The 27,441-nt window shown below is 47.5% G+C and overlaps 1 protein-coding gene across 1 annotated transcript in view; it reads right to left on the bottom strand.

Moving 5' to 3' along the window:
• LOC311239418 (unconventional myosin-VIIb-like) overlaps positions 1 to 27,441 on the bottom strand; it is a gene marked incomplete at its 5' end in the record, with an annotated part of 195,727 nt that overhangs the window by 120,754 nt on the left and 47,532 nt on the right. The window contains 8 exons of the mRNA XM_084327722.1: positions 219 to 650; positions 2,936 to 3,052; positions 3,509 to 3,610; positions 4,950 to 5,034; positions 13,173 to 13,267; positions 13,644 to 13,736; positions 24,561 to 24,719; positions 26,722 to 26,868. Of these exons, the coding sequence (XP_084183848.1) occupies positions 219 to 650; positions 2,936 to 3,052; positions 3,509 to 3,610; positions 4,950 to 5,034; positions 13,173 to 13,267; positions 13,644 to 13,736; positions 24,561 to 24,719; positions 26,722 to 26,868 (1,230 nt within the window). The remainder of the gene's footprint in view (positions 1 to 218; positions 651 to 2,935; positions 3,053 to 3,508; positions 3,611 to 4,949; positions 5,035 to 13,172; positions 13,268 to 13,643; positions 13,737 to 24,560; positions 24,720 to 26,721; positions 26,869 to 27,441) is intronic.

Below are 27,441 nucleotides of genomic sequence, written 5' to 3'. Positions count from 1 at the left end.
CAAAAGGAGGAGAAAGGAAATTGTGGTGAACAGGTGAAAGGGATTATAGGCTAAATAAAAAATCTGCAGAAGTAATGCAGAATTGATGCAGGATGGTTGGGGGCTACCACTGTAAAGAAAGATCCTCGGGCATAGAGGTGAAGAAGGGAAGAGAAAAAAAACAAAGATAGATGTTTGTGACAGTGAGTATCTCTGTTGTGTTCTCTCCGCTCTCTCACCAGGGCGTCCCCTTCGTCCTCGTGGGGGAGCAGGGGCTGCCGGAGCCTCTGGTTGATGTGCGTGTGTGTAGCGTTGCCCTGGAAATACAGAGAGCTGAACTTGGAGAATGAGAACTCGTCCTTGCTGTCGTCATAGTCGTCATAATCTTCATCTGGGAGTGAAGAGAGGATAGAGTCAGGCTCCGGGACTGGGGCCAGGGCTGGAACCAGGGCTGGGCCCGAGGATGGAACCCGGGCTGGGACAGGGGCTGGAACCTGGGCTGGGGCAGAGGATGGAACCCGGGCTGGGACCGAGGATGGAACCCGGGCTGGGACTGGGACTGGGGCCGAGGGTGGAACCAGGGCTTCCGACTCCGACTCTGACGATGGCTCTGGGGTCTCAACAATAGGCTCTATCACCAGCTCCGGGGTGTAGCGCTCCGTCTCCAAATCCTGACACAGTGAGGGATGAGGTTGATATTCAATTGATTTATATATAAGAGTTATGAATTATATTACCTATCCAAAAAACACAATACGTTATACTTTGAATGCATTGCTAGCTTTTTCCAACACAGACATTTTTTTTTTATCCACTTTTTCTCCCATTTTCTATATTTTCTCCCATCCCAATTTCGTATCATCCAATTCAACCCTCCCCTGTCACGAACGCTGTTTCTTGCCTCCCACAAGCCGGCTGCAATGTGGACTAAGTCATACATAGCACAAGTCCCCTCCGGTACTTGAGGTAACAGCAGTCGCATCTTTTCACCTGCGCAGCTCGATCTCTCAGTGGCGAGGAGTAACGCGTGGGAGGCTCACGCTGCCCCCAGCACTTCCTGATTCTACTGCGCAGGCGCACCAACCGACCTGTAGGAGTCGCTGTCCACAACGCCCGATCCCCACCCTTCAGTTTCCCTCCCCGTAATACGGCCAATGTGTATTACTGCGGACGACCAGCTAAACTGAAAACAATGTGGAGAGCTGGATTCGAACACGCGAACCCAGCGTCTCCACATTGGTGGCGAGTGCCTTGCCCACTACACCACCTAGCCGCCCCCAACACAGACATTTTATACTTTAATATAGTCAGCTCTGCTACTTTGTTAAAGGAAAACTCCAACATTTTGGGAAATTAGCTTATTTAACATCTTGAGTTAGACAAGAAGATACATACCTTTTTTGTCTCTCTGCATGCATTAGGCTTATGGAACGCCTGCACCGTTAGCGTAGCTTAGCTTCATCACTGGAAGTGGGTCAGACCTTTACCCTGAACAGTGGCGTTGCGCAATATGTCGGCAAAAAATTGTTCCGAGTATATTTGCTTAGAAAACATAAATGTCGAATTCAATTATTTTTTATTTCTCCACGTGGTAAATACACAGGTCACAACATGTTTAGGGGAACGTTTTGGAGTTGTATTTGGAGTGTATTTCGTGACTGTAGGGAACTTCAGGGTAAAGGTCTGACCCACTTCCAGTGATGAAGCTAAGCTACGCTAACGGTGCAGGCCTAATGCATGCAGAGAGACAAAAAAGGTATGTATCTTCTTGTCTAACTCCAGGGAAGATGTTAAATAAGCTAATTTCCCAAAATGTTGGAGTTTTCCTTTAAAGGAAATAACCGAGAATTATGAAATGTTCAATAATGCCTTTATAGATATATATGCTTTATCTTATTTTATTTATATATTGTATAAGAATGATTTAATCAAGATTACCAGATTCAGCATTTTGAAGAAAATCCACTCCCTGAATTGTATTTAATTTAATTACATTTGAATTGAAGTGTAGTTCATTTAACTTAAGTAATGTTAATTGAACTGAATTGAAGTGATATTAATTGAACTGAAAGGACAGCAACTCTGTGACTTTGTATTTAATGGTCAACCTCAAAACCCTCTGGCGCTGTTCCTTGTCGTCCTCCAAGCATCACATCAGCTAAGCCAAACATGTCCGCCACCACCTCCTGCTCACTGATTGGCTCAGGCTCCTTGGCGGCCTGAGCAATAACTTCTTCCAGTCTAATCTGGAGCTCCCGAGCTGTTTGCTCCCGAGTTGCTTGTTCCTGGGCTGACAGGAAGGCCTGAAAGAGAGAGAGAGAGAGAGAGAGAGAGAGAGAGAGAGAGAGAGAGAGAGAGAGAGAGAGAGAGAGAGAGAGAGAGAGAGAGAGAGAGAGAGAGAGAGAGAGAGAGAGAGAGAGAGAGAGAGAGAGAGAGAGAGAGGAGAGAGGAGAGAGAGAGAGAGAGAGAGAGAGAGAGAGAGAGAGAGAGAGAGAGAGAGAGAGAGAGGGAGAGAGAGAATAGCATCATATAATACAATGTAAAAGCATAATCTAAAAGTGCAGGTTTCCTCATATTACTGACAGATACCAAATTCTAGTACCGATTTTACAGAACAGAATAGAATCCAACCACTGGTTTGTGGTCACTGAGTAAAACTAAATGAGAATAAATGTTTCACCATTAGAGAGATTCAAGATTCAAGAGGTTTATTCATCACACACATACACAAGACATAGACATATAGTGAAATGAAGGTGTCTTGTGTATGTACTGTATGTGATGAATAAACATCTTGAATCTTGAATCTGAATCTAATATCCTGTGCCAAGAATGCAGAAAATCCCATTGCTTTGATTACTAACATAATAATAAATAATATTATTTACACATGGTTCACTTTAAATGGTTGTATTTAGTTATGACGCTACAAGGGTACTTGCACGACAACACTTACATCAGTCTTCATCCTGCCGACTGTTCTCCTGCCCAGCCAGCCTCTGGTGTGAGCCTGTAGCAGTATGGCTGCTTCTCTCTTACACTTCCAGCTCTTCCTGGCCACATAGCCTCGTACCTTTCATTTAATATAATTCATTATTTACTTACATCCTTAGAATAGTTTGTTCTAATGTTTTTCTTGTTACATAATTCATAATTGAGTACCTCAGACGAAGAACCATATAAGTATTTTTTTTTAGGTTTTCAGAGGAACAATGTTTACAAACTTTACTATCTAAAGATGGTATATTAGACTGTTGTGTTCACTCATAATTAAAGACAGTCGAGTAGTTTCTGGTGATATATCACTTTTGCATCACTCCCAAGTGATTTAGATTAACTTCACAACTCCAAACACATGGGTATTCCAAAGAAATTTCAAAAACGGATTTATATGGTTCTTCAATGCAAGGGTTCAATTCATATTATTAATTTATTTATTTTGATCATTCATAATCTAGTCATTTCAGACTTATTTGAAAATTGCAAAACATGCAAATATGAATCAAGTAGAGACAGAGGTAGATCATACCTGACTCTGCAGAGTGAGAGCTGCTGCTCGTTGGCTCCGGTACTGTAGATGGAGTTGCCGACCGCGGATCTTTGCCCTCAGACGGTCAAAGCCGTGCTGGAGCTACAGTAGGTGGAGGGAGGGAGGGAGGGAGGGAGGGAGGGAGGAAAAGGACAAGGTCAGTCCATAACACTGGTGAAACAAGGTGCCACTCCTGCTTGAATGAGATATTTGGGAGTGGCAAAGATCGAACTCAGAACATTGGGTCTCATTCTCCAACGGACTTAAGACAAAAAATTTGCTCTTAGGGCTATTTAAGACATCTCAGATTTTGGGATTCCCCAACCGTCCCTAATCTTGGATTCGGCTTTAAATAATATGGATTCATCTGAAAATAATAATAATTTAATGCCTTCTGTGGCATTTGTATTTCTTATTTGTTAAATATCTGTTTGATTAATTATACATTTAAAAGAATGCAGGTTATAGCCAACATGCAATATATCCCATTGATTGGTACAATGGGACAGACATTTGTCGTTTTATAGCTATAACCTGCATTCTTTCAAATGTATAATTAATCAATAAAACAGATATTTAACAAACAAGAAATACAAATGCCACCGAAGGCATTAAATAATTATTATTTTCAATCATTTCACAATAATTGCATAATTGTGTTTGAATATCTGAGTAATGAAGTAATTATACATTTGTCCAAAATAGCTGGTTCAGATATGGTTAATCCAGCTGCCCTGTGATCAAATGAATCCATATTATTTATTTTTCCGACATCAAATGCGTAATCTTTTATCGTACAAATATTGTCATATTTATTTAAATTATGATTAATTAATTCCAAGGAGGCCTGTAGAGTTGACATGAAGGAATCACTATGATTCCTCCCAAATAAAGCCCTTAAGAGCACGGAACACAACAGTCTGTCAAGTTAAGACTGCTCTTCAGCGCTCCTAAATCCTGCTCTTAGTCAGGGCCGAATCCAAGCTTAGGGATGGTCTTAAATGGCCCTCAGAGCAAATGTTTTGTCTTAAGTCCATTGGAGAATGAGACCCAATATGTCTTGTATGAGCTGCAGGCTGTTTGTTGATCTATTATCACTCTTAAAGGGATGGTTCTGGATTTTAAAACACCTATCTGATTTAGCGGTAGCTTACTAGAACCATAGGTTCTAATACTGCCAGGGTTAGGGGTTATCTTCCCTCTGGGGCCAGTCATGGTTAAAAGCAAATGCGTGTTAAAATAAAACAATACGATATTCCTTGAGTGCGGTCCCTACCCCCTTTTTTTGTGACTTACTATTTTTGGACTACGCACCTGTCTGAGCGCAGTGGTTACCTTTTCTACTTCCTAAAAGCAAACGCATACACTCAACATTATATTGTTAAACAAATAGTTAACTCATAAGATTGTTATTGTTTTTTTGTGATCTACTATACTGTACCTTTCTGTGATGTTTCCCCTCTCTGTAGTCTCTCCAGTGTTTCTGGACCACCACAGCTGCCCTCCTTTTATTCACAAAACACTTTCTAGATAGATAGATTAGATAGAGATAGAGATAGAGATAGAGATAGAGAGAGATAGAGATAGAGATAGAGATAGAGATAGAGATAGAGATAGAGATAGAGATAGAGATAGATAGATAGATAGATATATGGATACTTTATTAATCAAATTCAGGGTCTCACATAGCTCACACAATATACAGACATTAACAGTTTCTCTTGACAGTCGTTCACAGTTGTGTCTGCATCATGAATTAAAAAGTAAAGTAGACTGAGCCTTTAATAACTAAAATGACATGGTCTCTTAGCTTTTTTCCATTCTGTTTGGGTTTATAGCAACTCTGCCCATAGTTATCTCTGTGTCATGGGTAAAGAATAAAATAAAGAATTGATTGTACTGTAGCAATAAAGAATTGATCTTTGCCATGACCCATCTCGATTTAGATATGCATCTTTCTTTATACAATCTGTCTTGATTTTATCACATTTGCTCAAATAGTTGTTTATAAAAAACAAAGACAAATCATAGTTGTTTATAAAAAAGACAAATCATACAGTATGTATAACAAAGGTTATCCTATAACCCTAGTTATGTGAATACTGACTGAGGCTGAGCGTCTCGCTCTAGCCTTATTGAGATATTCATCTTTCGTGCACATATTGTGCGCGAGCTGAAAAAAGTCTACATGCACCTGCATTCGCCCGTGGCCATGCCTGCTCCCGTGTTTCCTTAAAACACAGGGTGTGGCCACTCTCATGCCCTTCCAAGTCAGAATTTCAGGTGTGAAAAAACAGCCAAGGGTCCTCAAGGCGTGAAGAGCGAGACGTTCAGTCAGTATTCACATAACTAGGGTTATAGGATAACCTGTTATGTTTCATCCTGCTGAGCGTCTCGCTCTAGCCTTATTGAGATCAAAAGGGTAGAGCGGACGCGCAGCCACGACAAATGCACCCCCTGAGGGCCCATATGCCCATCGAACAGGGAGGAGGGGAGTCCCGTCCACCCGCCCCGTCCTACCGAGGGGGGGGGGGGGGGGGGGGGGGGTTGGCAGTCGACTCCGACCAATATGCGAAAAAGGGTCCAGTCACCCTAGGACGCACAACGCGAGTGGGGCCGCGTGTGAACAGAGCACTCCGTGGTCCACACCCACACACTCCTGCTAACCCACCTGATGGCGGGGGGCAGGAGAACCAAAGTGCAGCAGGGGCAATGCGACTGGTAGCCCCGAGGCACCAGTCAGCGCACCGCCAGCGCACGGACAGGACACAACAGGTGGAGGCTCCTCCCCGCCTGGTACACCGCGAAGACTCCCTGAGGAAAAGGCTCTGAAACTCTCTGAGGAGGCTCTCTCTCTGAGGGGGAGGCTCTGAAAACTCTGAGCAGTGAAGCTCTCCGAGGAAGCTCCCCCTCATAATTCCGTGGGGTCAGCTGGCATACCGGAGAGACAACCACTCTAAAAGAGGGTTGCTCCTTCTTCACAACGTCACACACTCCTGTTAGCCCACCTGGTGGCGGGGTGCAGGAGAAGGCCCAGGACTCAGGACTGCCTGGGAGACAGAGCCCCCAGTCATGTTCATGAGGTAAAACCTGACAAAGGACCCGGGGAGAACCAGGAGGCCGCAGCGCAGATGTCCTCCACCTCGGCCCCCCCAAGCAGGGGAGCAGAGGCTGCCACTCCACGAGTGGAGTGTGCCCTGACACCTGCAGAGGGAACCTGTCCGGCCAAAGTGTAACAGAGGGCAATGCCCTCGCATAACCAATGTGACAGGCGTTGCTTGGACAGCGCCTTACCTGCACTGGGGCCACCGTAACAGACAAGCATTTGATCGGTAGCCCTGAGGTCCTGCGTGCACCTAAGGTGACCGTCAGTACACGGACAGGACACAACAGGTGAAGTCTCGCCTCCAACTCTCCTGCATGAGGAGGAGGGTGCAACGCCTGTAGGGGGACAGGACACCGACTGTGCGAAAGAGGGGACAGCACCCACCAAACGCACAGGGTGCGCAGACCGCGGGACAGAAGGGCCCGCGACTACCCGTCCGTGCGCCCTGCACGCTACCAGGGAACATATGTGAAACAAAACCCGGCATCACAGCTCCCACACTGGGGTCGTCAGACCCCGACGCTACCCGCGAAGTATTCCGAGGGGTCGGGATTCAAAAAACCCGACCCCGCTGGTGAAGCCGTAGCAGCGGGGCGCAAAGTAGGTCCCAGCCCCAGGCCACACAAGGCAGACTTACCGCAGAGTCTGGGGACCAGGACCCCCAGAAAAGGGGCCTGCTGAGGTCAACGAGGATGTGGCTTCAAGACCTCTCCAGGCGTTCACTGGTGACACCACCCTCTACACCGCCAGCGTATCGGACAGGGCCTACAACAGGTGAAGGCCCTTCTCCGCCTGACACGCCGCGAAGACCCCCTGAGGAAGAGGCTCTGAAAAACTCCCGGAGGAGGAGGCTCTGTAAACGCATCCCTCGCGTTCGGGTAGCTCAGACCACTTGGTAGGCGGGAGCCGATGCCCGATGCAGTCTTCTTATGAAGAAAGGGCATCTCGTCTCGGAGTTCGCAAGTCAAAACCAGTCTCGGAGTACGAGGCTCCCCCTGAGGAGGAGGCTCTGAAACTCCCTGAGGAGGAGGCTCCGAGGCTCTCCGAGGAGGCTTCCCCCCACAATCTCGTGGGGTCAGCTGGCGCACCGGGGAGACAAACACTCCAAGGAGGTTGATCCCTTAATCCAGGTCGACAGGTAACAAGAGCAAGGGGGGGGAGGGGAGGGTGTTCGGTATGCCGTGCACAATGTCATAATCTCGTGGGGCCACGAACCTCGCGGAATCGGGGTCAACCGACTCCGCCAGTGAACTGACTCCGCCACGAACCCTGACCCTGCCAATTTATTAATCCCACGGGGTCGGGGTTCAGAGAAAGAGTTTGACACAATTGGCAGACATCATAAAATATGCAGGGCATACTCTTGGGGAGCCGGGGTCAAACCCTGGCTCTACCAGAGATTCGACTCCGCTACCGGCACACCGGGGAGACAACCATCTCAACAGAAAAGGGTTGCTCCCTTAACCCATTAAAAAACCCGGGAAACACAACTGCGCATATACACAGGCTATACAATGCAGTTCAAGGCGTTTCAGGCTTAAAAAGGGTTAACCCAGGCCAACAGGTAACTAGGGCAAGGCCCGACCTGTGCCTGGAGGACCGGGAACTACACAGGGGTGCATAGAGGAGCTGACTGATAATAAGCAGCCCCCCAACGGCCCCCTCCCATCCCCCGGTCGAGCAGGGAGGGAGGGGTAAATGAATGGAGAAGGACAAAACCCACTTAACAGTTTTGCAAAAAAGGTACAACATAGTATGGACCAATGCACACAACTCTTAAGAGGATGTAGATGTCTGGCCCGCCCTGGCATTTTCCCCCCGGAAAAGCTCAGGGCCCTTCGGGTTAATCAGAACGTATCTGTGACCCGGCGGGCAACGGGTTAAACTGATCCGGTCCGGCGTGAGCAGGATGAGTCCCGTGCCCTTACACGCTGCTGCACCTTTCCAAAGGAGAGGGGGTTAGGTACACGTTTCGGTCAAAAAACATCACAGAGGGCGCCACCAAGGACGGTCTGCACGCGAACGCACAACTCCCGGTGGCCCACCTAACGGGCGTGAAACCCCCCGCTGATGTTTTACCTACCCCGTCATCTCACCCCGGAGATGCACGTGAGCCATCGAGCTAGCCTAGTGTACTGGTGCTCGGTAAAGATAAAAGACCCCCTTCCTGGCCGACCGCATAAAAAACGCCGTTTTATGTTGTTGGTCAAACCAGGGCGCGCCGATCCCGAAGGCGGAATCAAAATATTTTTAAAAACACGCCTGGGCCAGCGCTGATATCGGTCCCGTAAGACCAAGCGCTGATTTATGAACAGCGTGTAGGCTCGTAAAATCCAGAGAACGGTGGCGGCGAATTTCTAACAAGAAAGAGCCCCTTACAACGTCTCTCCCCGCTGTCTGGGACGACCAGGAGGGAGCCGGTCCCGAAAGACACTGACACAGGATTTTATATACAGAGCCTGGGGGGAAAAAAACATCAATTCCGCTCTTTATATGAGAGGGGAAGACGCCAGGTTTATACCAGAGAGACCTCAACGTGAGTGAATAAATGAATGAAAATGTTCATTTAACAGATTGTAGAATGGGCACAACAGCCCAATACACACAACCGTTAAGAGGAAGCAGATCAGAAAAGACAACAGCCAGGGCGGCTAGGTGGTGTAGTGGGCAAGGCGCTCGCCACCAATGCAGGAGACGCTGGGTTCGAGCCCAGCTCTCCGCATTGCTATCAGCTTGGCTGGTCGTTCATACTAACACAATTGGCAGTGTTAGGGGTGGGAAAGCTGATGGGTGGGGATCGGACGTTGTGGACAGCGACTCCTACAGGTCGGTTGGTGCGCCTGCGCAGCAGAATCAGGAAGCGACAAGGGCGGCGTGTCCCTCCCACGCAGACCCCCGCCGCTGAGAGATCGCGCTGTGCAGGTGAAAAGATGCGACGGCTGCTTCCTCGAGTACCGGAGGGGACACGTGATGTAAGGCTTCGTCCACATTGCAGCCGGCTTGTGGGAGGCATGGCCTAACAGCGTTCGAGACAGGGGAGGGTAGAATAGGACGATACGAAATTGGGATGGGAGAAAAATAGAAAATGGGGAGGAAAAAGTAGACAAAAAAAAAATAAAAAGACAACAGCCTTGACTGCATCAGCTTTATCTCTTATTTTCAATGTCATAGCGGCATTGTAGGTTGTAACTCACGGATATATCTCTCGGCCAATAAGAAAACACGAAAGCATGCAACGTCTTCAATGGCCAGGGAACCCCCAATCCCACCCACCAAGTTTGTGGGCTAAATGGGGAATCCCCGCCCTGCGACGAGCGAGGATATACGCACGTGAGCTTGTCATCTCCCAAAGATCACTGACACTGCTTTCAGTCATCTCACCTGCTTGGCTCTCAACCGTCATTATTCACACACAGACAGAAGCAGTCCCATCCCTCAACCCCTCATCCCTCAACCCCTCAAACTGCTCAACTCCTCATCCCTCAATCCCTCAACCCATCATCCCTAAAACCCATCAACCTCTCATCCCTCAACCCCTCATCCCTCAACCCATCAAACTGCTCAATTCCTCATCCCTCAATCGCTCAACCCCTCATCCCTCAACCCCGCAAACCCCTCATCCCTCAACCCAAAGCAAAGCAAGAAATAATGTACTGCCAGGTAATATAAAAAAAATATTTACGGATCGAGAGGGATGATTTAAGAAGAAGAATTATAATTTAAAACAAACCTATGTCCGCACTACTAAAAGGTTTGTGTATTTCAGTTTGTGGTGTAATCCTGTGGAATGGCTTAGATGAAGAAACAAAAATTAGCAAGAACATTGTACAGTTCAAAAATAGATATAGGAAAACTCTCATTGATGAGTGGGTTATTTATTAAAAAAAAATATTTGTATGTTTCTTTTGTTTGTTATTTTAGGTTTGTAAGACATTTAATTTATGTATGATATTGTGAGAATGGGGCAGGACTAGATAAGCATTATCTAGCATGTTTTCTTATTTTGTTCTTACCTGGCATTCAGCAATGTTTTCTTATTTTTGCTTTTCTCTCTCAAATCTAAGAGTGGTCAAGAGCACTCTTACCCAGATAAGAAACTCTTACCCAGATGAGAATTTTTTTAAGGCCTATATTGGTCAATTGCCCCCAAATACCGCCCAGGCCGTACGCATAGAACGCATATTTAGAGATTGTCTAGATCAGTGGTTCCCAAACTTCTTGTTTATGCGGACCACTAGATTGAAATCAAGATCACCTCGTATGCAAACAGTAAAAATAAATAAACAACTGACTTTGACCCGCGCACTGTATTCCGTTGTCTCAGAATGGATTTGGTAGAGAGAGAGAGAGAGAGAGAGAGAGAGAGAGAGAGAGAGAGAGAGAGAGAGAGAGAGAGAGAGAGATAGAGAGAGAGATAGAGAGAGAGAGAGAGAGAGAGAGAGAGAGACTCTGTTATGCGCCATTCAATCTCTCCTTGAACGCAGACAAGACCAAGGAGATGATTATTGACCCACGGAGGAGGAGGAGTGTACAGCACACACCTCTGTACATAGGTGAGACGGAGGTGGATAGGGTTAAAACTAGGGATGTCCCGATAAAAAATGTTTTGCTCCCGATCATGTGATTTTGAGTATCTACCGATACCGATCTTTCCCGATCCGATCAACATTATTTTTTTTATTTTTTTATCCCAATTTCTCACATTACATTCACCCTGAATGTTGACGTTATCCAGGTGAAAAGTTTACTTCATTCAAGCGAGGCATTGCAATCCTTGACATAAATCATTTGATGTATAAATTAAATCAAAGGAAATGCGTTTGTTTTGGCAAAATTCTTCTGCTCTGTGTGACAATAAATAAATTAATGATGATATGCAATTTAAAACCAAAACTAAGGCCTCAGTATGAGTTTAAGACGTGAACATGGTCATGTTTGTTGAATAAAAAAATAAAGTAAAAAAATAAAAATATTCCGATTTTTTTTCTTCTTGCCGATCCCGATCTTCGGAAAATCACGTGATCGGCCCCGATCCCGATCACGTGATCGGATCGGGACATCCCTAGTTAAAACCTTTAAATTCCTCTGTATCCACATCAGCGAGGACCTCACCTGGGCTCACAACACCCAACATATAATAAAAAAATCCCACCAACGACTGTACTTCCTAAGAAGGCTGAGAAGATTTGGCATGCCACCCAAGATTCTCAGCAACTTCTATAGAAGTACGGTTGAGAGTGTCCTTACCAGCTCAATCACAGTCTGGTATGGAAACTGCACTGCTAAGGAGAGGAAGGCACTCCAGCGAGTGATTAAAACTGCTCAGTACATCTCTGGAGCAGCCTTCCCCTCACTACAGGACATTTACTCTACCAGGGCCACCAGGAGAGCACACAACATCATTAAGGACAGTACACACCCCCAACACAGACTCTTCAACCTCCTGCCATCAGGCAGGCGATATAGGAGTCTGAAAGCCAGAACTACGAGACTGACAAACAGTTTCTACCCACAGGCCATCAGACTCTTGAATGCCTAGCCCCCCCCCCTCCACACACACCTTCTACTATGAACTATGAATCACTAAAGACACTTTTAACTGCTGCTGTGACCCACCGTCACCTCCATTCACATGATCGGAACGTGCAATGTAACTCACTGTGCCTTGTTGTATTGTATATATATTTTAAATCTATTTTACCTTATTTGCTAGCACTCGCTTGTATTTAAATATGTTTAAGTTAAGTACTGTGTGATTTTTTGTGAAGGGTGGACTAGCAAAGTAAGATTTTCATTGTATGGCAAACTGCCATTTTAACTGTACATATGACAATAAACAATATTGAATCTTTAATTCAGTCTGACTTGGAGCATGCACTGGACTTAATCTATGCATACTGCCAGCCAGGCTTTTATGAGGAGAGATTCAGACTCTAGATCTATTTGCAGAGCCAGATGAGTGGCTGCTTAACCATTTCAGATCGCCAAGAGCGGTCCTTTTAGATGTATGCAATACTCTGGAGCCTCAACTCAGACACAACACACGCCAGTCAAATCCTGTGCCTCCACACCTACAAGTTCTGAGCGCAGGTTTTAGCCACAGGGACCTTTCAGAGAGATAGATCCGGTATTTCCCAACCTACTGCGTGATTGGCTCTTGACAAGCGCGCAGTCGTTCAGTATTGACAAAGCCTACTTTGCTGAAACGATTCATTTTGCACATACAGTATGTGTGCGTGTGTGTGTGTGCGTGCGTGCATGCGTGTGTGTGTGTGTGAGGCTGCCTCGCTAAGCCGTTTATTTATTTATATTTATTTATCAAGCATTTATTTATCCACTTTGGTTGGATGGTGTATTGTACTTGTGCTGTACAATAACAATACATTTGAATCTAATCTCATTTTGAGATCAGTCGCAAATTGCTTCCTGTTGAATGAACCTCTGCTATTTTGCACATGCCTCATTCGCCTTATAAGGAGCTGGCGGGGTGTGTCTGTATGCAAATTAATTGATATAGTCCCTTCATATAGTCACCATCTCTGTCCAAACATAATGTACCTGTCATGGAGTCCTAGCATGACTCTCTGTATGATTAGAGCCTTCTTGTTGAGCTCCTGCTCTCTGCTTTGCTCCAGGAGGGAGTCGTGGGCGTCCTGAAATGGGGTCAAAGAGCAGGAAAGTTTGCATAGCAGGAGAGGGTGCAGCTACTTAGTTAGAGGGTAGTATTTGTTTCCATTCTACTAACACCCATTATGAATTAATGAAGTTTATTTCGAGCCATTTAGCATGTACAAAAAAAACATACACAAATCAAATTATAAGTTGGCCGAAAAGGTTAGGGCTGAAGCTACAAGCTACAATGCTCTAACATAGTAAACCTATTAGCATTGTTAATTATTAGCATGGTCTGACAGTGAGTCCGACACCAGGTCACGCACACTGTTGCATCTTGTTACATAATATTGGAATTGCTGCAATACAAGAAGGGTTTGGTTTTGAGGTGTTCTAGTGTTGAATGGTCTGCTGCACCTTCAGTAAAATCTTGGTCCTCCCTATTTTCCAGCTGTCCTTTTCTGTGATCACTGCGTTGCAGATGGCTTCACAGCAGGCTATGGCCATCTCCTGGAGAGACAAGTAGAAATGGAACACATTTTTGCACGTCCAACACCACCACCACCACCACCACCACCATTACCACCATCACCACCACCACCATCACCATTACCACCATCACCACCACCACCACCACCACCATTTTACCACCATCACGACCACCATCACCATTACCACCATCATCACCATCAACATCACCACCACCACCATTATCACCATCATCATCATCATCACCATCACCATCACCATTATCATCACCATCATCACCACCACCATTACCACCATCATCACCATCACCATCACCATCATCACCATCACTGTTACAAAGGATCAGATTAAACCGAATATATATATTTATTGATTGATATATATTGCATAGTATTTGTATATCGTTTGATATCCCTTGTATATTCCTTGTACATATACACGGAATATCCCTTTAGCCTATTACAGACCATAATATTTCATTCTCCTATTGGACAGCGGTCCACAGGCGCCGGGGCCATGCCTCCAGAGTCAGGTTCAAAGCCACCGTCAAGACATGTCTGTACATGCCCGGCCTTGCCCAGGGATACGAGACAGAAATGAGGTTGGCATTAGATTGTTCGCCGTGCATATAAATATGGCGCAGGTGAATACAGAAGTAGAGTTACCCAATAAGTTGAAGCCTCACCCACGATACTCCGTGCGGTGAAGTATGGCCTGTTTGGCCCCAAATAGAGCATTGAGACCGCGTGCGAATTAATAACTGAATTGTCAGAGTTTGGCGCTATACCGTCGAGTGCGACATATTTCTATTAAGTCAGTAATAGTCTATTTGTGTATAGTGTATCGTGCGGCTAAAGTTCTACAGTGACCAGCATCACCAACGCTTCCTCGTACCAGCTAGAGTGCTTATCCAGGCTGGGCTGCTTTCATGGCGCTTTCACCCGAGGAGACCTAGACGAGAACCGTGTGGACATGTACACTGGATTAATCTACCCGACGACTACATAGCCCTTTGCGGCTGGATTATATTTGTTTTGGTCCTGTGATTTATGGAGCGGAGAATCGCCGACGCCTACACGTGTGGGATTTACCCTGAGGAGCCACGTCGAGTCTGCGCCTCAGAGAGCCTGAGGCCGGCTAGCTTTCTTCACTGTGGAGCTACAGTCTACGGAGAACAGCTGTATTCGTCTGTGGATCAAGAGGCTATTGCACCGTCTCCTGTACTTGGAGTCTCCTTAGTCATCGTTGACCAGACTCTCTACTACCGACAGATCCTCTACCCCTGCTGGCTTACAACCGGGGGGACCCTTCCAGTATCTCCCGCTATATATTACTAGTGTACCATAGATATAATTCCCTAAGATTCAGGTTGTATAATTACCTCCTGCGTAACCAGAGAATGGACATTCATTATTGATTTGCCTACGCACATTCCTTTGCCTTATAAGCGCATCCAAAGTAAAATACAGAGAAGTATATTATGTACCTTTTGCTGCAATAAATACTTGATTACACCTTTGTGTGGAACCGATTCATTGTGGGAAGTGTTCATCATATTTATATATCATGTACTGTATGGCCAGTAATTAAAGTACATAAAGCGGTAGTGGTTTAATGATACCATACTTATCAATACAGTCAGGGAATTGTACCCCTCAGTTACAATTGGTCCTTCGAGCCGGAGGGTAACTAGTGTAATATTAATATAGTGGTATTAATATTGACATGGCCTATGATGAACACTCCACAAAACGGTTCTCCTAAAGTAGATCGCCCGCAGTGTAGACGGCAGACACCTCAGTACTTAGAGGATTACGTTGCCAATATACTACCTAGCTTTCTACAGACGGTAAACGCGGAAAAAGTAGATAGTAAAATTATGTCCGACCCTATCGACCAGGCTACCCCGCCAATAGAGGCCCTAGTGGGTTCTAACGTAACTGACCAAGCTCACGGTAGGGACCAGGAGGGACCCGACATGACTTTACCCCCCGCCAAGACCGAAGAAGTAGTCCCCGGAGAGCTCCAGGATAAAGACAGCCCTCCAGGGATGGAACTCTACCCGCTACAAGAAGAGGAGAGCACCCCGGAGATGGATCTCCAGGACTCGCCACAGGAGAACAGATCTCCAACGAGTACTGCCAGGAGCGGATCACCTCAACCAGCGTCTTCCCCCAGCGAGGCGGACAAGATGCTGGCACAGGCATTCCTCGCCAGCCTAGCAGCCTCAACAGAGCGCGATCGACTCCAAGCACAGACGCTTAGTGAGCGCGAACATTCTTCCATGGAAAGAGAACGCCTTCAGGCGCAGCAACGGAGCGACGAAGATCGTATACGTCTAGAGATTAGACGCCTTCAGACGGAAGAGAATATGGTAAGGGACCGGGCCGAAGCCCAGCGCGCCGCCGCCGAAGCCCAGCGCGCCGCTGCCGGTGCCCAAAGAGAAGCAGAGCGCGACCTCGCTCTCACCAAGCGCGAAGCCGAGCGCGACCGATTACAAGCGCAGATAATGGAGCAGCTGATCACCAGGGCAACACCCCCTCCCTCCGCACGGGGTTCCAGGGCCTCGTCAAGACAAGGGTCAAGGGCACCCTCCCCTACCCGATCAAGCGCCTCTGAGCCCGACCACCAGAGAGAGCCTATACCCCCCTCCGAACTCCTTCCCCGACCGGTCCTTCGAGCCGGAGGGTAACTAGTGTAATATTAATATAGTGGTATTAATATTGACATGGCCTATGATGAACACTCCACAAAACGGTTCTCCTAAAGTAGATCGCCCGCAGTGTAGACGGCAGACACCTCAGTACTTAGAGGATTACGTTGCCAATATACTACCTAGCTTTCTACAGACGGTAAACGCGGAAAAAGTAGATAGTAAAATTATGTCCGACCCTATCGACCAGGCTACCCCGCCAATAGAGGCCCTAGTGGGTTCTAACGTAACTGACCAAGCTCACGGTAGGGACCAGGAGGGACCCGACATGACTTTACCCCCCGCCAAGACCGAAGAAGTAGTCCCCGGAGAGCTCCAGGATAAAGACAGCCCTCCAGGGATGGAACTCTACCCGCTACAAGAAGAGGAGAGCACCCCGGAGATGGATCTCCAGGACTCGCCACAGGAGAACAGATCTCCAACGAGTACTGCCAGGAGCGGATCACCTCAACCAGCGTCTTCCCCCAGCGAGGCGGACAAGATGCTGGCACAGGCATTCCTCGCCAGCCTAGCAGCCTCAACAGAGCGCGATCGACTCCAAGCACAGACGCTTAGTGAGCGCGAACATTCTTCCATGGAAAGAGAACGCCTTCAGGCGCAGCAACGGAGCGACGAAGATCGTATACGTCTAGAGATTAGATGCCTTCAGACGGAAGAGAATATGGTAAGGGACCGGGCCGAAGCCCAGCGCGCCGCCGCCGAAGCCCAGCGCGCCGCTGCCGGTGCCCAAAGAGAAGCAGAGCGCGACCTCGCTCTCACCAAGCGCGAAGCCGAGCGCGACCGATTACAAGCGCAGATAATGGAGCAGCTGATCACCAGGGCAACACCCCCTCCCTCCGCACGGGGTTCCAGGGCCTCGTCAAGACAAGGGTCAAGGGCACCCTCCCCTACCCGATCAAGCGACCCTGAGCCCGACCACCAGAGAGAGCCTATACCCCCCTCCGAACTCCTTCCCCGACCGGTCCACGCGAGACCCAGCTACAAGGAAGAAACGGTCTACACCGCGGAGAGGCTAAATAGACGACTACAGGATCTAGAGGACCTGCCAGAGGAAGAAGAAGAGGGAGAGGAGGAGAGTCAAGCCCGACAGCAGCACAGTACTCCACAGGACCAGGAGGTCCAGTACAGCCCAGCTCTGCGCTACAGACCCCCGACTCAATTCACGGGTGAGCTTGACGCACGACCAGCCCCGAGGAACAGCACCTGGATACGCGGGCCATGGTACCCAGCAGGTACCAGCCCACCAAGAGGCGTAAGAGGAGACTCGCCTAGGAGGCCTCTCTTCCAACGCTCACCGATGTGCCAGCCATCCATGGCATCATACATTGGCACACCGACGTTTCCGGACTTCACCCACGAGAACAGAGCACAGTACACGGAGCTACGAATGTGCTTAGAGACAATGATGTCCGATGTAGCTGATGAACCGTACAAGTATGCTATCTTACTGAAGCACCTCAAGGTGCCCCGAGCGCACAATATAGCGCTGGCCTATGCCACCTCTACTACCCCATACACAGCGGCTCTAGCAGCACTCGACCAAAGATATGGACGCATATGGGACTACGTAATACAAGAGATAAGGCATATTGACCGCCTACCCCCAGCCACAGACAATCGCTCACTAGATGACCTGTCTATCAAGGTACAATCCCTGGTAGGGATGCTGGGGGCGCAAAGAGAAAAGGGTATGCACGAACTGTACGCGAACTCTAATGTCGAGAGGATTTTAGAGAAGCTTCCGCCCGCCCGACAAGAGCGCTTCAGGCGGCAAAGAGACCACCGTGATCCTAACGGTCCCGAGCCATCCCTCCTAGACCTAGCCGACTTCCTGGCGAGAGAAGTCAACAGCCTACGGTTGGATACGTTCATGCGGAGCACACCAAGCTCCAGAGAGGGACCTAGGAGAGCAAACGATGGCCGCAGATTGGTGACCGTCATGCACCAATCAGAATCAGTACCGAGCAGCAAGAACCACAGTACCCACTCGATGAAAGAGAAGTGGAAGATGGTGTGCCCATACTGCGAAAAGGAACACTGGTTGTCACAATGTGACACGTTCAAGAAGATGACCGCCGACGAGGTGAGTCAATGGATAAAGTCCAACCGACGCTGTTACCGATGTGCGCGCAGTCACATGGCAGCCGATTGCCGCTTAAAGAAGAGGTGTAATCGGTGTGACGGAGCCCACCTAGATGTCCTACACGACAGTAACAGAAGAAAGCCTGCACCCTCAAGCAGCACAAAGGCAAGTGTTATGTACATTGACCCCGCCAGCAGCGGGGGCGCCCGGGTGCTCTTAAAGGTGGTCCGCGTAACACTGAGTTACCAAGACAAGGTCATGGACACTTACGCCGTCCTTGACGACGGGTCAGAGAAGACCCTTCTCCTCGCGTCCGCTGCGGCCCAGCTGGGGCTGCGGGGGAGCGAAAACCAGATGACGATTCGGACAATAAGAAGAGATCTAAAGACGATAAAGGGCGAGAATGTCTCCTTCACTATCGCAGCAAGCGGGCAGCCAGAGAGACGGTATAGGATTACTAACACTTTCACCAGCCAAGAAATAGGCCTGTCGCAGTACACCTACCCCATCGCCAAGCTGATGGATAAATATGTGCACCTGCGTCAACTACCTATACCGCTCATAGACGGTGCCACCCCGACCCTGCTGATAGGCTCCGACCATGCAGACCTCATCGTCCCGATAGACCGGGTCCACACAGGGCCCAGAGGCTGTCCTGCAGCAGTCGAGACCCGCCTAGGATGGACATTACAAGGCCCCCTCGCTAAGTCTCTTAACCGAACAGCAGCCACTAACTGCCTCCACTCCAGAGTGACAGAAGAAGACACCACCCTCCTACAGCATGTCGAGAGGCTATGGACACTAGAGACAATGCCCTTTAAGAACGAAAAGAAAGACATTCGTTCCAAGGAAGACATTTACGCTATAGCCCTCCTCGAGCAGGGGACAAAGAGAGTCAAAGTCAACGGAGTGATGAGATACGCAACTCCACTCCTGAGGCGAGAGGGTATGCCTACGTTCCACGCCCCAAAAGAAGCGACGGAGCGGTATCTATTGAACACAGAGCGGCGCCTAGCCAGAGACCCCGCTCAAGAGACTGTGTACCGCGCTGAGATTAACAAGCTAATCACAGCGGGACACATAAAGAAAATTGACATTAAAGAGGCCGATCAGACGATCGAATCATGGTACGTGCCGCACCACAAAGTCCACCACAACGGCAAGGATCGTATTGTGTTCAACTGCAGCTACCAGATCGGATCACAAAATCTGAATAAAGAGCTCTTGCCCGGCCCAACACTCGGCCCCTCTCTACTAGGCGTGTTACTACGTTTCCGCCAGGACAAGGTGGCCATCAGCGGCGACATCAAAGGGATGTTCCTGCAGGTGAGACTAGTGGAGGAGGACAAGCCCCTGCTGCGGTTCCTATGGAGAGAGAGGATCGGGGATGAGCAACCAGCCATCTATCAATGGGAAGTCCTCCCTTTCGGAACCACATGCAGCCCATGCTGTGCTACGTTTGCACTGCAAAAACACGTCGCAGAGGACCCAGCAGCTGATGAAGAGGTCCGACAAAGTGTAGGAAATCGTTTCTACGTGGACAACTGTCTGCAAAGCGTCTCGACGCCAGAAGAAGCCGAGGCCCTTCTACTCAAGCTCCGCGCCTCCCTGATCAAAGGCGGCTTTGATCTCAGGCAGTGGGCCAGCAGCGACCCGCAAGTATTGCGCAGCCTCTCCCCCGAGGACAAGGCAGCAAGCAGCGAGACCTGGATGGCGACCATCCCAGGAGAAGCCCAAGAAATGACATTAGGACTAGTCTGGCGCTTCAAAACAGACTCGCTCCATTATAAACACACACCCCTGACCAAGGAGCAGGGAAGGTCGACTGCACTACCGACCACCAGACGGAGTGTATACAGAACACTCGCCAGACAATATGACCCGTTGGGATGTATTCTACCTTACACCACCAGGGCAAAGATGATTGTAAGAGCGTTATGGGACAAGGACCAGGGCTGGGACGACCCCATACCCGAACACCTTGCATCCACATGGAGAGAGTGGGAGACGGAACTCAGCTCACTCCCAGGTGTCAACATACGCCGCAGCTACTTCCCACCCACAGTGAGGCCGGAGACGTGCCAGATGGACCTGCACGTCTTCAGCGACGCCTCCGAAGTAGCCTACGGTTCGGTGGCCTACTTGCGTGCCCGAGAGGAGGGAGGAGAAATACATACTGCTTTCATCCTGGCTCACTCAAGAATAGCCCCACGAAAGCAACAATCTATCCCGCGTCTAGAGCTCTGCGCAGCCCTAGCAGGAGCGCAACTCGCCACGTTAATCCAACGTGAACTCACCATTCCGGTGCAAAGAACAATCTTGTGGTCAGACTCCACGACAGTACTCACATGGATCCGGTCTGATTCGTGCAGATACAAGGTCTTCGTGGGAGTCAGAGTCACAGAGATTCAAGATTTAACAGAAGTAGCAAGCTGGAGGTATGTGGACACAAAACACAACCCAGCTGACGTCATCACCCGGGGAATGTCCCTGGATGACCTCACCCGTCACAACCTATACAGTGACGGGCCAGAGTTCCTCAAGCTCCCGGAAGAAGAGTGGCCTACACCCACCCCACGGGAAGCGAGTAAAGAGGAGGCAGAAAACAAGAAATCTATGTTCTGTGGATTGAACACACTCGTCTCCACAGACCCCGACATAGACGATTGCCTCACCCTAGAGAGTGCGCAACTAAAGACATTCCTGTGGCACCACCCAGAGGTTCAGCTCACTACTGACATTACAGCAGCTGACTACGAAGAAGCAGAACTTCTTCTACTACAACGAGCCCAGAGAGACTCGTTCCCTGATGAGCTAGACTGTCTACAGGGAGCAAAGCCCGTCCCATCAGACAGCAGACTGCTCCACCTAGCCCCCGAGAGCGACGCCCATGGTCTCATCAGAGTGGGTGGTCGTCTGCGGAGAGCTCCAGACTTACCGGATGACGTCAAGTACCCGATAGTCTTAAACAGCCGACACAAGGTCACAGAGCTGATCATAAAGAAATACGACGAGGATGTGCATCACGCCGGGGCAGAGAGAGTCTTCGCGGAGATCAGACGTCGTTATTGGATACTGCAAGGGAGAGAAGCAGTGCGGCGCTTCCAGCGAACCTGTCTAGACTGTCGTAAGTGGCGAGCGCAGCCCAGTATACCCCGGATGGCTGACCTACCTCCCTGTCGCCTCCGACTCGGCGACAAGCCTTTTCACTCCACCGGTATGGACTGTTTCGGCCCGCTGTATATAAAGAAAGGAAGAGGAACCGAGAAGCGGTGGGGTATTGTATTCAAATGCATGACCACCCGAGCGATGCATATAGAACTCCTTCCAACCATGAGCACAGACTCATTCCTTATGGCCTTCCGAAGATTCACATCGCGGAAAGGCAAACCGTCTATATTATTGTCTGATCACAGGACAAACTTCAAAAGCGGAGAAAGAGAGCTGAGAGAGAGCTTCCAAGCTATGGGCCCAGAACTTAAGACCCACCTCGCTCCATCCCAGATTGACTTCCAGTTTAATCCCCCGAATGCACCTCACTTCGGTGGAACTTGGGAACGAGAAGTACGTTCAATAAAGACAGCCCTGTACGCCGTGCTTGGGGCCCAGACCGTGGCGGAAGAAGTCCTAATGACAGTCCTCACGGAGATCGAGGGAGTATTGAACTCAAAGCCCCTCGGTTACGTCTCAAGTGATGTAGCAGATGTCGACCCAGTCACCCCCAACACACTCTTGATGGGGCGGCTGGACCCCGCGCTACCACAGACAATGTACAGGCCTGAAGAAGCGAACGGCCGAAGAATGTGGAGGTACAGTCAAGTATTGGCTGACAAGTTTTGGAACAGCTTCCTACTCCACTATCTACCATCTCTACAGACCCGCCAGAAATGGGTGAAAGAGAGAGACAATTTGACAGAAGGAACAGTCGTCATGATTATCGACCAGTCACTACCCCGAGCTATGTGGCCGGCTGGCCGCGTAAGCAAAGTGATCACCGGTGCCAACGGAAGGGTCCGAGCAGCCGAAGTGCTCGTCCAAGGGCGGATCTACACCCGACCCGTGGCGAGGCTAATAGAACTGCCAAGGCTCCCCGATACCATCGATGACGACCATGACCCCATGACTTTGTGAACTGACCGACCCCTCACAACAGACATTGAGTAGTGGACAGTGCGGTTAATCTGTCTCTGCTTAGCTAATTAGGTGGGACTAATTAGGGGGCGGCTGTTGCGAAGGATCAGATTGAACCGAATATATATATTTATTTATTGATATATATTGCATAGTATTTGTATATCGTTTGATATCCCTTGTATATTCCTTGTACATATACACGGAATATCCCTTTAGCCCAGACCATAATATTTCATTCTCCTATTGGACAGCGGTCCACCGGCGCCAGGGACCGGCCTCCGGAGTCAGGTTCAAAGTCACCGCCAAGACATGTCTGTGCATGCCCGGCCCTTGCCCAGGGATACGCGACAGAAATGAGATTGGCACTAGTTTGTTCACCGTGCATATAAATACGGCGCAGGTGAATACAGAAGTATGTTACCCAATAAGTTGAAGCCTCACCCACGATACAACGTGCGGTGAAGTATGGCCTGTTTGGCCCCAGAATAGAGCATTGAGACCGCGTGCGAATTAATAACTGAATTGTCAGAGTTTGGCGCTATACCGTCGAGTGCGACATATTTCTATTAAGTCAATAATAGTCTATTTGTGTATAGTGTATCGTGCGGCTAAAGTTCTACAGTGACTAGCATCTCCAACGCTTCCTCGTATTAGCTAGAGTTCTTATCCAGGCTGGGCTGCTTTCATTGCGCTTTCACCCGAGGAGACCTAGACGAGAACCGTGTGGACATGTACACTGGATTAATCTACCCGACGACTACATAGCCCTTTGCGGCTGGAATATATTTGCTTTGGTCCTGTGATTTATGGAGCGGAGAATCGCCGACGCCTGCACGTGTTGGATTTACCCCGCGAGGAGTCAAGTCGAGTCGGCGCCTCAGAGAGCCTGAGGCCGGCTAGCTTTCTTCACTGTGGAGCTACAGTCTACGGAGAACAGCTGTATTCGTCTGTGGATCAAGAGGCTATTGCACCGGCTCCTGTACCTGGAGTCTCCTTAGTCATCGTTGACCAGACTCTCTACTACCGACAGATCTTCTACCCCTGCTGGCTTACAACCAGGGGGACCCTTCCAGTATCTCCCGCTATATTACTAGTGTACCATAGATATAATTCCCTAAGATTCAGGTTGTATAATTACCTCCTGCGTAACCAGAGAATGGACATTCATTGTTGATTTGCCTACGCACATTCCTTTGCCTTACAAGTGCATTCAAAGTCTAATAGAAAGTATTATGTACCTTTTGCTCCATTAAATACTTGATTATACCTTTGTGTGGAACCGATTTCATTGTGGGAAGTGTTCATCATATTCATATATCATGTACTGTATGGCCAGTAATTAAAGTACATAAAGCGGTAGTGGTTTAATGATACCATACTTATCAATACAGTCAGGGAATTGTACCCCTCAGTTACAACTAGTGTACCATAGATATAATTCCCTAAGATTCAGGTTGTATAATTACCTCCTACGTAACCAGAGAATGGACATTCATGATTGATTTGCCTACGCACATTCCTTTGCCTTATAAGCGCATCCAAAGTAAAATAGAGAAGTATATTATGTACCTTTTGCTGCAATAAATACTTAATTACAACTTTGTGTGGAACCGATTCATTGTGGGAAGTGTTCATCATATTTATATATCATGTACTGTATGGCCAGTAATTAAAGTACATAAGACGGTAGTGGTTTAATGATACCATACTTATCAATACAGTCAGGGAATTGTACCCCTCAGTTACAATTACCACCATTACCATTACCACCATCACCACCACCACCACCATCAACATCACCACCACCACCACCATCACCATTATCACCATCATCACCATCATCACCATCATCACCATCATCATCACCACAATCATCACCATTACCACCCTCACCACCAAAAAAAACAAAGCTTACAGTTTTGGGGTCACAGACGGTGGTCTTCAGCAGCACCCTGTAACGCTCTAGGAACTGGCTGAAGGTGTGGCGGATGGGATATCCAAGCTTCCGGATGCGTATGGTGTCCATCATGCCACAGTATCTCAGCTGACGCATACACAGCTCCCTATCAAAGCTCTGATGGGGGTAAATCACAGGGTATTATTAACATTATTATTGTCCGTTGGTTAATTTTTTTATTAAAGCAAGGAAATCATGCATTCGCAGAAACAACAGCTTTGCTAGTGGACAGTGACGTCAGTTCCAAATGTTCATCCTCTCCAAACTTTTCCCTCCATGAAAACAGATACAAATCTGGGAGAGAGTGACACATCCTCAGCCCACAGTCCAGCACCCGGGGACCAGCTCCAGTTCTAGTGCCAGTTCCTTGGTCAAGGGCTATGGCAGGATGAACAATAACCATAAATGGTAAATGGCTGCTTTTTTATATAGCGCTTTTATCCAAAGCGCTTTACAATTTGTTACTCACATTTTACCCATTCACTCACACATTCACACACCGACGGCGGAGGCAACCATGCAAGGTGCCAACCTGCTCATCAGGAGCAATTAGGGGTTAAGTATCTTGCTCAGGGACACATCGACACACTGCCCGGGAGGAGCGGGAATCGAACCGGGAACCTCCGAATTGCCAGACGACTGCTCTACCTCCCGAGCCACTGTCGCCCCCATAACCACTATAACCACTATGAACCACATTTTGCGTGCTGATATTATATAGATACAATGATGCCAAGTATTGATATATATTAAATTATAATATACAATAAATAATCAAATAAAACAACTATAATAATAAATAAAACAATCCCATTTTACTGCAATAAAAATGATAGGAATGAGATGAACAGACCGTTGGGGACATAAATCGCAATATATCGCAATATTGTGATATTACGATATATAATGATATTACGATATAATGATATTATGATATATATAATGATATTACGATATATAATGCTATGGCAGTGTTATTTAGTATTGTTTTGGGGTGTCTTGTCTGAAGCTTGCATTACAAGCCTGGTGCTAAAGGCTATGTATTTTAAAGATCCACTCTAGATGTATGTAACCCTTAGAAATAGTCTATATTGAATAACAATTTTCAATAATCTACTGAAAATGGATTAGTAGCATTTCTACACATTTACCATAATTAAGAATGTATCGACCTATGAATATGCAAATTGGTGGTAAGAACCATTGGTATTTACCAGGAATTCCAAGTCTGCAACTTTTCAAGACATGTCAATACCTATGGTCAATACTTACTCAGCTTTCTGTGTATGCTAAAGCTAAATGTGTCAAGTTACCACATATTGGACCATGATAGGTTTGATCTATTAGTGACATCACACATGCAACTCACATTTCAGGGATGTACAGAGAAGCTCTCCCTCTCCAGGGAAAGAATGTGTGAAAAAGGCACAAATAACAATCTGTATAGTCATAATCATGCCTTCAAGATGAGTTCACCATAAAAAACAACAACATGACCTTTGAGTCTTTAAGGTCCCAGAGACACTATATGGGTTAATTAAGGAGGATGACAGCACAAGAATGCAGATCATAAATGTAAGTATGATAAGGGACTCTTATACTTACTGATAAGAGTGTTTTGTGTAGCTGTGGACCGTTTTGTACAGTTGGAAGCAACAGCGTATACCAGCTCCCATCTCTGAACTCAGACCACAGTTACATGGTAGGTTATGGGATGTTCAGACTATGGGGTGTTCACTTCTGACCTGTGAAGTGTTGCTTGAGCGCCCATGGTCATTAATCACTGTTGCTACATTATCTGTTCCACATATTTATTATAGTATCCGGCAAGTTATTACATTCTCCGGTTGTATTACATTATAAAGTCCTTGTAAATGAAAAAAGTTAATTACATTATGAAAGGTTACTACATTATCTGGTATTATTACATTAGCCGGTATTACAGGGAGTTAATGGGATTTTAGGTGTACAGTGAACTCTTCATCAGAATACTTAAACACAGTATGGGATATGCAGTGACTTCTGAGTGCTATGTTGTCCAGTGCCTGAGGGGTCAAATCATGGGATTATGAGCATAATATTTAGTCTCATATCGCCTGATAAGACTTATGTTATTCACCTCAGATTTCTTGTCATCGTTGGGTTTGAAGCAGCGAACGAAGAAGGGCTGGCAGACACAGAGGGCCTTCATCAAGGAGTCCAGAGAGTGGCGGAACTGACCGCTCAGGGTCGGCACCTGCTTGTTATGATGCTTAGCCTTGGCCTTCTGCGGAACAGAGGAGAGGACAGTGATGGTGGTAATGAAACTGTTTGACTGAGACAAGGATGTTGGAAAGAAACATTTCTAATTAAAATCTATATTGGGGTAGAGGTGGGGTGTGTGATGATGATGGTGATTGTGGTGATGGTGATTGTGATGGTGGTGATGGTGGTGATGGTGGTGGTTGTGATGGTGATAGTGAGGATATTGTTTGCATCCAATAGAAGCTCTGAGTCAGATGGGGTCGTCATCATCATCATCATCATCATCATCATCATTAAACATCTAGCTCGCCCATCTCAATCCCTAATATAAATCTTATATAAGTATAAATAAGTATGAAATGCAGCTTGTACACACACAATAGTTTTACAAACTCTTTCCGAACACAAATCTTGAATTATGATGTAGTATATCCTAGATGCAAGAGTACTGCACAAAGGGAGAACATTAGCTTTATTATCAAAGATTTAAAGGTGCCCCACTCTATCGAGCAGACAGATTTTACATCCAGGTGGACATAATGAATTTTTGGGTTTTCTCTCTGATTTGTAGTTTCATTGAACTGTCCTAGGGCAC

This window comes from Notolepis coatsorum, assembly GCF_963971535.1.
Source record: "Notolepis coatsorum genome assembly, chromosome: 13".
Taxonomy (NCBI): Eukaryota; Metazoa; Chordata; class Actinopteri; order Aulopiformes; family Paralepididae; genus Notolepis; species Notolepis coatsorum.
The sequence above is the reverse complement of the archived record's forward strand: the minus strand, read 5'-3'. Positions and strand labels throughout refer to the sequence as shown.